General features: G+C 41.1%; 1 protein-coding gene across 1 annotated transcript; it reads right to left on the minus strand.

Annotated features, from left to right (window-relative positions):
- Nucleotides 1–3,231: 3,231 nt before the first annotated feature.
- On the minus strand, nucleotides 3,232–12,069 carry MESD (mesoderm development LRP chaperone). The gene is made up of 3 exons (XM_074837000.1): nucleotides 11,689–12,069; nucleotides 7,451–7,683; nucleotides 3,232–6,710 (listed from the first exon to the last, which is right to left on the minus strand). Exons 1-3 carry the CDS (start codon nucleotides 11,851–11,853, stop codon nucleotides 6,446–6,448), a joined length of 663 nt encoding a protein of 220 aa, XP_074693101.1. The 5' UTR covers nucleotides 11,854–12,069; the 3' UTR covers nucleotides 3,232–6,445.

Genomic DNA, 12,069 nt, shown 5'->3' on the forward strand with positions numbered 1-12,069 from the left:
CAAGGGTTGGGGAGGAGTGGTAATGAGATGGAAAGTGGCCTTTCCCTGGTTACGTTGCACAGTTCACTAGATCACAACAAAATACCTGGCTCCCACATTAAATGAAAGAAAGTTTTTCAAAAATCTTCTACTCAACTGCTGTCTTAAGTGCCAAAAAACTTACATGTCAATGCTTCTATTAAGCTCCCTGGCAACTCCAGCCTATTATAACTGCAATTATCTAAAGTTCACAGAGTTATTAACATGTTTTACAGCACCAGAAAGACAACAGCTGACTATCAAGGGTTGAGAAGTCGTAGGGTATGGCTGTGGATACAGTTGGCAGGATGAATAATAAAATATTCATACAAAAGTCTTGTGTAATTTAAAGTATGTACTATTTTGGATTTATTTTTAGATGAGGGGATGAAAACTGACATTTGTTGTGAAAGAAGTCGAATGAAATAAAACTGCACTAAGGACAAGTTAAAAGAAAAACCATACAGAATGGCTTGCAGCCATGGCTCTAGGAAATAATAAGCAATGATCACATGAATACACATGTTAAACCTTTATTTTATTTGTTTATTGCTTCAGCAAGTACTCAACCACGGTATTTTTCTTTCAACACAACCTTTCAATACAATTATTCATGTATAACTCAGCCTTCCTCATTACAAAGATGACTTTACGTAAGTTACAGCAAGATCCAGGTTACTTCACGGTGCTGTTCAGTGAACAGCTCCTTCTCATTGCTAATGGCCTTGCACCTCGCAGGCAAATGCTGGGGTCTTGCTGTTCACCTCTTTCCAAAGCACACGGAGGGCTGCCAACATGTAACACTGCCACCAACAAAGGCACCTGAACTGATTTAAATATTAACGACTTCATGAGTGCTCAATGCTCTGGTCAGTGGTTTCCACGGAACTAGGGCACATCACCAACACAGCAGTCCAGTCTATTTTCAGACATTACTGACTGAAAATTATCTTTAAAAGCAGTAGATGTTATAGGCAGTAAAGATGGGCCCACAGGTTTTTTTGGAGGTACCATTAAATTACAAAAGGGAAAAAAAAAGGTTTGGTCATAAACTTCATGGATTAGAGCATTCTAGTCCCTATTCTGTAATAAATTAGGGTCTCTTCTGTCCAACTGCAACAGAGCAGAGGCACAATAAGTCTGGAATAAGAAAGAAAAAAAAATCTCTTTCTGAGAAGTGTCAAATAGTAACACATTCTTTCCCCATTTTATTCCATGTTCAGGCCAAGGACATTGCCAATAGGATTATTATTACAGCCTCAGCAGGCACTGAGCCACCTGAATATTAGAAACTCCAACACAGGTCACCTCTGTGCTGTTTCAGAGCCAGGGTATCTGCAGGCATCCTAATGGGATGAATTACAGCACTTCACAAGACGGGAAGACTCTGCCATCATGTAGTGAGAAGTGCAAGGGCTCAGCGGGTCAGCGGGAGGGCCTCTGGCACGAGGACTGTCCTTTAACAGAGGCTGCATAGCAAGACCACATGCTGCAGGAACACGTATTTGCTGGCCTTTGCCAGTAAGACTGGGAAGAAAGAGGCTGAAGCTCCTTTAACTGTTGCATTTCTCCCTCCCAAAATACCAATGTCTATGTAATAACTGAAAAAAAAAAAATGCCAAATTTTTTGAGAAAATCTTTATTATTCCTGTTAATTTAAATGATGGTTAACAGATCTGTTTTTCATATTACAAAAATCCATTGATACAATGCCACTGAAAACCCAGCTGACACCAGTATCGACAGTTGAAATACTGGCCTATTAAGCAGCATCACACGGGAGAGAAACAAAGCATTTACCAGCTGTCTTTGGATAAAGGCTGGTATACTGTATAATGCTGGATTGTCATGTGTTACATCAACCTTTTAAATACTTACCAGAAACTACACAGCACAGACCTCTTCTGCTCAAGATACATGGTGTGTCCAACCCCCTCACACCACCTGGCTTCTCTACTGGAGCAGAAGAACCACCACCACAAAATTCAAGTGGAGTGCTTTTCCTTCATGAATCCAAGCAGCTCTAACCTTTCTGGCAATTTGATATTACCTGAATTCAGTGGGGTTTGTCCCTGTTAAAACAGCACAGTATGAAATACAGAAAGTGGTGATATGCAAAAATAGTTCATTTTAGCCCAGAGTAAGAATTATCAAATAAAAGTGTATCAACAGACATAGTAGAATGAGAAATATGAGAGTACCAATGAACAAGGCGTTTGTAAAAACAGGGAGATCCCCATTATCCAGGCACAGGCTCTTTGAATGTCTATAAACATCCAATGCAATTTTAGGAAAAAAAAAAAAAATCTGGAAAAGGCAAACACACTTACTCGTTGAACAGAACAGGAAATGAGCCACAGATAAAGACTGGAAATAATTTCCAAGCCTTACTATAAACCCCATGAGAACAGTGGCCAAATATCAGACAGAAGTAGGCTGTTCCGTATCTTAACAAAAAGATATTTTAATTTAAGATTTCCTTTTCACGAGAAAATTGGAAGAGTTCAGAAACAGTGACAGGAACATAGAGTCTTTTTGCAGTCAGGGCTGACCCAACAGTTCAGAAAAGAGAAATACTTGGACCACTCAAAGATCAGAAATCCTGTTGCAATTTGTGTGTCATAACAGACTAAGGAATTAAGAGCTGTAATAGAATTTAAAAAAATGGGTACTTCACCTAGTACTAAGTGCAGCAACAAAGCTAAAGACAAACTAAAAGAAGCTGCAAAAGAGCTGGGAACCACAAACTTCCCTGCTAGCAAAGGATGCGTACAAAGACTGTGCAGCAAAATGAGATAAGACTGGTGATAGGCGTGGTATTATAGGAAACTTTAGTGCACTAGCAATTTTTAGTGCTCTAGCTATGTAATAACGACAGCACCTGCAATTCTCATGTTTTTTAAATGAATATGGACACTGCTTGCATCTCCTAATTAGTAAGATTTAGTAGTTGGTGAGGATGTTTTGTTATAAATTCAAGTGCCAGCACTCATTCACTTACTGCACATGGTACTTCTTTCCAGTCCTAGCAATTTAAATGTCAAATTTTCTACTACTTTGGTTGATGAAGTTAAGCCCTTGAGAACAAGGGAGACACTTGTACTCTTCTAGGTAGGAATTTAAATTGAAATTATTTATTTTTCAGTAAAACAGATAAGGCACACAGTATACATTAGGATTATCTTTTAAAAAAAGAAAACCATAACCAAGATGTTTGTTCCAGTATTTTATTACATAAAAAGTTGATTGTCGATTGGAAATTTTTCACAAAGTGCAACAACATCTTGTGTAGTATCATTGACAAACTGTTTTTTCTGAGGACAGCTAGGTTAAAAAAAAAATATAAAGGTAACTTAGAACATAATTATGGCACTACAACAGAGAAGAGACTAAGCAAAGTGGAGAAAGGCAGGAGACATTCAGCTGTCATGAAAGCATATAGTTTTCCACGTACCTCTGTACAGTACTGAAAAAATAAGGAATTAAGAGCTATAATCATCACCCTACTTGATGAAATTAGTTTTAAAGGCAGTATCTGAATTGCTTGTATGTAGAGCCAAAAATCTGTTACTAGAAGTCTGATGAGACCCAAATGCAGAATCTAACAGCTGCAAGGGTACTTGTAGGACATTAATGACCTTAAGTAACTTTTGGAAGGTATTTATTTTTATATATACATATGTAAGATATATTGTGTTTGGGCCTCAAATCATTACCAAATAACATCCGCTTACGTAACACTGCACCAGGACAAATGCTAGGGTCTCAAAGACTTACTAGTCTTAAAAGGGAACATAAATTGTTTTGGAGCAGAGTTATGAACAGCGATACCAGAGGAAGACTGGCTGGTGAAGAAGTTCCTGTCAGCCTGCCACATTATATTTGTTAGAATATTTAATTATTTGTTGAGTGTAAAGAATGAAAAAGTGAGAAGAAAAATGGAAGATAAAGCTACTTGAAGGCAGTATTTTCAGTATTTTTCTATCAAAAAGCAACCCTCAAGTCATTATTCCTATTAAAAATCTAAATAAACCCCAAACACTTTAAAATTTAAACAAGCTACGTGGTACAAAACATGCCTGCATTTGGCATAGGCAACTTAATGACTCAAAATAACCAAACAAAAAACCCACTCAATGGACTGGCTGAATTTCAAAGCTGCCCCCTTCTTTTAACTGTGAAGGGAAAAGACCCAACCTACTGAAGATTTATGAATGACTAGAAGAAGTATCTATTCTCAAAAGCCAGGCTATAGCTATAACAGAGTAATTGTTTCTCCTCCTTGGCTAATTTGCTTTTGTATTATTTGTATACTGTTTCGCATTGCTTAATTCTTTAGCTCAGGACAAAGTCAATTTGATCAAAAAAGAAATCACGTTTATGGTTCATAACATTAGGAAAACTACAGAAACTGCATTTCCTCACGTTTCTGATCATAACCTGAATTGTCATCTCTATACCACAGATTTAAGTTTTACAAAGAAAAAAACTCATTAATATTTCATGTTTATAGTTTCATCTGACCTCTGTTCATCTCCTGAGATGAAAAGCGATATTCTTTAAAATAAGGGAGGTGCAAACCCAGAACCCCTGACAAAATGATAAATTAGTTGTGAACAAGAAATGGACTGCACATCTCGCTTCAATGCAATGTGATACCCAAATATCTACAAAGACTCTTATCAAGTCCACTACACACTGGGATTAGTAATAGAATATAAAAGTAATACAGTTAAACCTGAATAAACACAGGATTTTCATTCTTCCACTCAAACAGGCACAGACCTGTTTAATGAAGTGCGGCCACAAAGGTTTCTGTGATCCTAAATTCATACAAATATAATTAAAATTAAATAAAACCAATCACCTGGAACCTTCATCAATATGATTTAGTCCTTATGTACAGAAACCAAAGATGAGTTAGTCTGTCCCCCGAATACCAAATTAAATGCATAATTATTTAAAAGTTTTACTACTCAACGAAACAATAAGCTTAGTGACATCTTTTATTTTAGAACAAGCATTCAGTAAGTCGCAGCTTCCCACTTTTGATACTGAAGTATTCCACAAGATCAACCATTATGGTTCAATTAGGACCTTTTATCCAAAACACTTGGATTTTAGCACCTTAAATAAAGAGTCAAAGTAACATTTTAGTAGTATAGAGTGAAGACAGTTAATACTGTGCTCATCCTCTGGAAAATGATGTGGACCATACATACTAGGTGCATTTAGTCCTTAACAGACAGTAAGGCAGAAGGGAAACAATTCTAAACAACACATTTGACTGAATACAATCTGAATAATAATTAAACCTTCCCAATTATACAGTCTTACAAGGAGAAAGCATATTTGCTCCCATACATCAAACTTCATACTATTGAAATCAAATGTTCATTCACAATCAACCATGCCAGCCAGGAATCTGTACCCCCCCAAAAAATATAATCTGGTTACTAAACATCAGTAAGTGATACGTCTAACTCAAAAGTTTAACTCTGTACTGTAACTGGTGCTTTTTCAATGATTTAAACAAACCCTTAAACCAGTAAAACAAATTAATTTCAGAGTTAAAGCTATTTCTTCTAGCTCGCTATCTGATAATGGGGCATACGTAACGTTTGCTTCCACAGGCACAGTTCTTTGGCAGCAGCAGCTGAATGGCATTAATCTGACTCTCCCCTTCACCCCCACACTGCTCACGTGGGTACTGTAATTCCATTAACAGCCCAGCATCACTTCTGATGGGTACAGCATCTCCCTTCTGCACTGACTTGGAGTGCATTAGCCAAATATCTGCCTTAGCTTCTACCATGCTTCCAAGTACTTCTGTGGATTTTGGGGGACATACTGAAGGGGTTTTGTTTATTTTAAAGAAACAGGCAGTCTAACCAGACATGTCCTAAATGCCATAATTTCAGGCATCTTTGGCCACTCTAACACTATCTTCTGCAATTTTAGACAGTTTTGCCAACTGAGTCTAGCAAACTGGCTTCCAAGAGAATCTTTTATCACAGTACCCTGCTATCTAACAGCAGCTATGAATCAATAACCAACTTGCATACCCAAGATGGACACGGCTACTACAGATGAACATTGGTGTATTCTGAGACTGTGTTTCTCCTTTTTCACTTAAATTAAATTTGTGATGTTAGGCACACAGATTTGTATGTTAATTTTAAACAACAACAAAAGCATAAAAAATTACAAACTAAAGTAGTCAATCACTGGTATTAAACATTACTTTTCCTGTAACTAAACAAATGGCCAATATTAATAAGTAAACTGGTATATTTCAACATAGAAGTCTTTTAACCTCAGTAATCTCTGCTTCCTTCCTTCCCCCCAGTAAAGCCAGGAATTGTATGGAGAATTAGTTTCCCTTCAAGGAACAGCAGAGCAGCATTCAGTCTGGTTAACGTGTCCGTCATAGATCCTCTTTCTGTTTGGTTGCTCGGTTGTCCTCTTTGATGCCATTAGACTTCTTGTCTGCATCTTTTTTCTTCTTTGCTTTTTCAGGTTTTGTTTTGTTTTTTACTTTCTCACTTTCTTCTGCTCCTTTGCCAGGATAAACCTGACCTTCCAGAGTAACATCCGCACACCTTTCTTGATTTATCAGAAAGTCTTTGATCTCCCAGGCATAACCACCATCGCGTAGCATAAAAATGGCACGATTTGAGCCAACAATAAACCTAGAATAAAGATATATATTTTTTCAGTTAGCCGTGTGCCTTTCAAGCACTACAACATTTTGCTTAATTAATTCAGAGCACCTCCACAACCAAGGGATAAATTTAAGAGCAAGAAGTTGGTCTTCTTGTCATTGCTTGGGGACAGGGACAAGAGAACAATTTTCTAGCACAAGTAATAATAAAATGTATTAATTTTATAAATAACCAAGGAATAAGAATACAAAGAAAACTTCAGAACTAATTCAGCACTATGTAAAACCCACTACTGGGCATTAAATTTGCTTTATACCCTTGCTGCAACCCTCCTCTGCCTTAATTCAAAAGCGCACCATTCCTCTGCTTCAAAATTATTCTCTCTCTGAGAGAAAAAACCCGCATTTTTTAGCCAGGGGAACAAAAAGCCTTTTGTGTTGACAAATCTTCCAAGTGTGATGTTCTCCATCAAGCACGTAAAGGCAAACTACTGGAGCTAAAACTGATAAATAGCTGAAACGTAATGAGATAAAAAGAAATGAGGCTATACATACATCACACACAAGCGTTAGAAGGATTTTTGCAGCACACCAGAACTTTTGTAGCGCGACTTAAAACAAATTGGTATATAAACTGAAACAAAAGGAATAGTGATGGATGATGGAGGTGGGGAAGGGCACAAGATGAACAGTTGAAAAGATTTTCAGGAAGAAAGAAACAAGAGTTCTGTAAAGGCAAGAACTTTATTCTTGCACACCAGAGCTTACCTTTGCACATCGTAGTTTGCATTGAAGAGACTGCCCTGCCACAAGCTAGTTATTTCTTCTGTCTCCTTTTCTGTGGGATTTCCCGACACTGTGACAAACATCATCAAAGTCTTCCCCTTTTTCGTCAGCTTCAGGATACTTTCAGGCTTGCCTGGATCAATTTTTGAGAAATCTATTGGTGCTGGAGGCCTCTTGTGTTCAGGAAGATCTCCCTCTTCAATGTCATCATCTTTCTGTTTTGAAAAGGTAAAGAAGGCTTTGAACTCAGCTGTTCCACAAAGCTGTTCTTTTTTGAAACTTGCCATTGTTTCGAGAATAACTCTGCTTTGATAAAGCGAAAGCATTGTGGAGTTTAATGATGGAGGTTCTCAAATCAAAAGAAATAGAGTTTTGCCTCAAGATACTTCACCAAGAGCGCTCTTCCCATTTATAACCTTCCCCTCAGAAATGATGCACATTTTGATACTGACAGGTAGAATCTCATTTTACCATGTACCAAGAAATATTTCAGCTATAAGGCTAATTCTATACAACTCCATCCAGGTACTTCATAAAATAACACTTTTTTTTCTTCACAGTTTCAGAGAAGTGTATTACGTACACAAGATGGACTGAGAAGTTGCACTAAAAAGCTTCATACACACACACAAATAAAAAAGTCTTCACCTGCATACTACTTTCAGAGGTCAAAATTCACTTCTGGGAATCATGGGATCACTTGACTCCTTACTTTGCATCTTTAAATAAAAAGTCAAGAATTCAGAATTTCAATGCTCATGCCACAGAAAAACTTTTATTAAGGGTTTAATGACTTTTTGAATGCACAGATGAAGAGCAGCTCACATTCTGGCAACATAATCACCAAGAGTAAATCACTGTTATAAAAAAACCCTCTTGATGCCTCTGCTGAGGTAGACAGGCATTTAAATATTTGGAAAGGCAGAATTCAAAGTGCTGTCCCTTAAAACAGCTCCTGACAGAGAGGAGTGAATATAGTGACAACTTACATTGAGCTAGAACTTGATTTCTTAAACAGTATCACAGAATTAAAAAGAAAAAAGAACAAAAAACCACAGAAGTCTTATACTGGCATCCACCCAAGCACTAACTAGTAAATCAGCAGGAATTAAGGCAGATATTTTAGGTGTTGTTTTGACTTCAAACATTTAGTGAAAATATGCATCAATCCACTAGGAACATGAACTGTAGCAACAACAATATTCCCTTCAGGAGCCGAGCTTGAATTTTAGCTCTAAGTATGGATTACCTTCTCATCTCTGCACAGTCATATATACAAATTCAACATCATCGTTTTACAACATCCCACTACAGGGAGCATCCCATACCCTTTAAAGGTTAAGGTTTCATACAAGTGACCTGTTCCCATCTCAATTATGCAGAGTTTGGTGGCTTTCTGAGGAGGGAGTTTAAAATTTAGTTCCCACAGAATACAAATTGTAGAAGCCTTAGATTTTATCCTTTCTTTCCTTACTAAATACATATCTGTTTCAATTTTGCAAGTCTGAAGCATGCTTTCAGGTAGTTCACATGCCTTTGAAAATTCCACATTAAGTGAACTGGGAGCAAAGGAGAGCCCCAGGAAAGCCCCGCTGCTCTCACTAGGTGGGAACAATACTTATTTTAGAGGAAGTTGCAAAATACTCATATTGGTAAAATACTGTGAAAATACAGAATCTTACATGATTAAATGAAAAACATTCTTCAGAAGTAAAAGCAAATCAATTTTAATTTTAGACCAGTTTGGCTAGTGCAAAACCAACATCTCAGTTTTGAAAGAGAAAGGCAGAAACAAATGTTTCCAAATACACCTTGCACAATACAGAAATTGACTTTGCATTTAGTGACAGTACAACCTCATAACATATATTACCTATTTTCCCCTTAACTACTCAACTAAATGTTCATAAAGCTGTGTTGTTACTGTTTAAATAGAAATATTGTAAGAAGCAGTCAAAAGCTGCTCATGACACTTTTCTTGATCCTGTACAAACTATCATGCAGTTTTGTATTTATAAAGGTATCTACAAAGTAAAAGTCTAGAAGGAAAGTGTAAGCTCTTGCTTTGAAATGTCTAGCAGATTCATTCATTTAAGCAGTAACATAGATACAGTAATAACTACATATTCTTTCTCCTCCCCTCAGCTCCCATGCTCATACATTTCTCATCCACGTCTGGCGTTTTTATTTTTGAAAATATTAGCAATGTATGTCACCTAATTCCTTAGCCTATTCAATAATCTTAGCTCAGAGTCAAGCCTGAGAAACCCTAACCTTGTAACAATAATTAACTGTTCTAAAGCATATGACATTTCAGTAACAGAAAGACCCTCCGGACCAGATTCTCAGTTCTGTTTCCAGCTCCTCTGGACTCAAGGCTGCCGAAGAGTCCCCTTCCACAAGGGAAATCCCTAGGTGGCTTCCTTCAAGCTCTAGTTGTGCAGCTGAGCTGCTGAAGCAACCTCTGTATCTTTTCCCCGTGCTCATTTTCCACTAGATCACTCTCCCAGTTCACCAGGCAGTCATGCACAAGCTTGCACCACCACATGCAAGGGGCACCACAACAGCCTGAACAGAGAGGCGGCTGCTCATTCTGGGAAGGCTGCTGGAGCCACAGCCTCAGCTCGTCAGACTTGCAGCTGAACCCAAGGATATTATAACCACCATCCTCCAATGCTTTTGGACTAACCGACAGGAAGATAAATAAGTATTAGGAGTCATCTCACACAGTTGAAAGTCATGACACTTGATTCTGTACAGATCTGCGCCCTGTGCCCCTCACTCATGAGCATAATTCCTGATCTTATACAAATTCATAATGGCCCCTTTGTTCCTCATCCCGCTCCATCAAGTCCACTCATGCCCTTTCTTCTCCTCTATCCTCCAGTCACCACCCCCTCAAGTCTTTCATGTTCCTTATATATGTCCTGACTACCATCAGGCAAAATGCCATACAGCTGATCATCCCCAATACCAAACAACCATTAATTGTTGGGCCCTTGCTTCAGTAACTTTTTTCTTCTGGGGCTCTGGCCATATGTGCACTTCCTCAGTGGCAATGCCAACCTAAGCAGCCAACTCCCCAGCTGCGCAGCCGCATCTGCGCACAACATGGCTACAAGTATTTGTGCAGCGCATGGTGAACTGGATCAAGAGACCTGCTCCAGATAAAGAGGAAAACCCCTGAACAGCATCCTGACCCTGCCTGCCATCATGGCTGGAACAAAATACACAGCCACAGAGTCACCACAGCATTAACTTGAATCTCCCTGCCAACCAGGCCCAAGGCTGACATTCTTCCTTCTCAAAGAAGTTACTTTATCTATATCACATGTACAAAACCTACTTCTTCACCTTGCCTTACAGCTGTAACTGGTGTTACAGAAGACAGAAATTTTTCACTCTATTATTTTCTCCAGTTTTTGTGCAAAACATTCTGAGGAACAGCCTCATGGGAAAGTATAAAAGACACTGATGAGTGCTCTGGCATTTACCAGAAGATGCTGGTAGACAAAAATAGTGAAAAGAACTGAAGAGTGACATGACAACCATATGGAGAAAGAGATGGGGAACTGTCGAAGAAAGTTAAAGCAGCAGGCTGATGGGGTGAAGGTGGCCACGAGAGAGCTCGAATTAGAAGTCATTACCATGAGAAGTGGCATGGAAGGAAACATCAAACAAAAAAACCCCCAACTACATCTCTACTCTGTAAACACACAATGAGTATTTCTCCTGCTACCCACCCTCCGGTCACAAAACCCCTTAACACCCCGAGCCGCAGACAGTTAAGCCAGGCCAGGCCGTTGGCATGCGGCGGCTGCGTGTGCCTGGGGCTGGGGCGCTGGGCGGACGGGAGGGGGGGGCAGCAGGGCAGGCTGCGGGCGCCCGGCCTGAGGGCAGCTCCCCCACGAGCCCCTCCTGCCCCACCCGGTAACCCCACCCCCGACAACCCGGAGCCTCAGCGGGAGGGAGAAACCCGCCACCCCACCGCCACCGGGCCGCGGGGATCCCTCCCGCCCGCTCCAGGCCGGGGGGAAGGACGCCAACCCTCCCGCCGTCCCCCGGGGAGGCGCCGGGCAGAGCTGCCGCCCGACGGCGGAGCAACCGGCGGGGCTGCCCCGAGGCGGGAGCGCGGCCCCTCCCGCTCCGGCGGCCGCGGGGTTCCCTCTGCGGGCCCCGGGAGGCGCATCCCCGCCACGGGTCCCCGGCCCCTCCCGCACCTCCCACTGCTCCAGCAGCCGAGCCATGTCCGCGTCGTTGTAGTCCCGGATGTCCTTCTTCTTGGCCGGCCCCGCTCGCCGCTTCCCCTCCGGCTCGGCGGCCCCGGCTGCCGCGCACAGCCACAGCGCCAGGCCCAGCAGGGCCCAGCCAGCGGCCGCCGCCATCTTCTCCCAGACCTCGCCGCCGCGGGAAGGCGGCCCCGACTGCCTTAAGGGGCGGGGACCGGGGGGAGGAGGAAGAGGAGGAGGAGGAGCTGGAAAGGGGCGAGAGGGCAGCGACAGAGGCGGCGGGCGGGTCTGCGCTGGGGCAACAGCCGCCTCCTGGGCCGGTGCGCGGCTGCTCCGCAGGGAGAGGCGGTGGTGCCGCTCGCCGAAGCGTGC

This window comes from Strix aluco, chromosome 12 (genome assembly GCF_031877795.1).
Source record: "Strix aluco isolate bStrAlu1 chromosome 12, bStrAlu1.hap1, whole genome shotgun sequence".
Taxonomy (NCBI): Eukaryota; Metazoa; Chordata; class Aves; order Strigiformes; family Strigidae; genus Strix; species Strix aluco.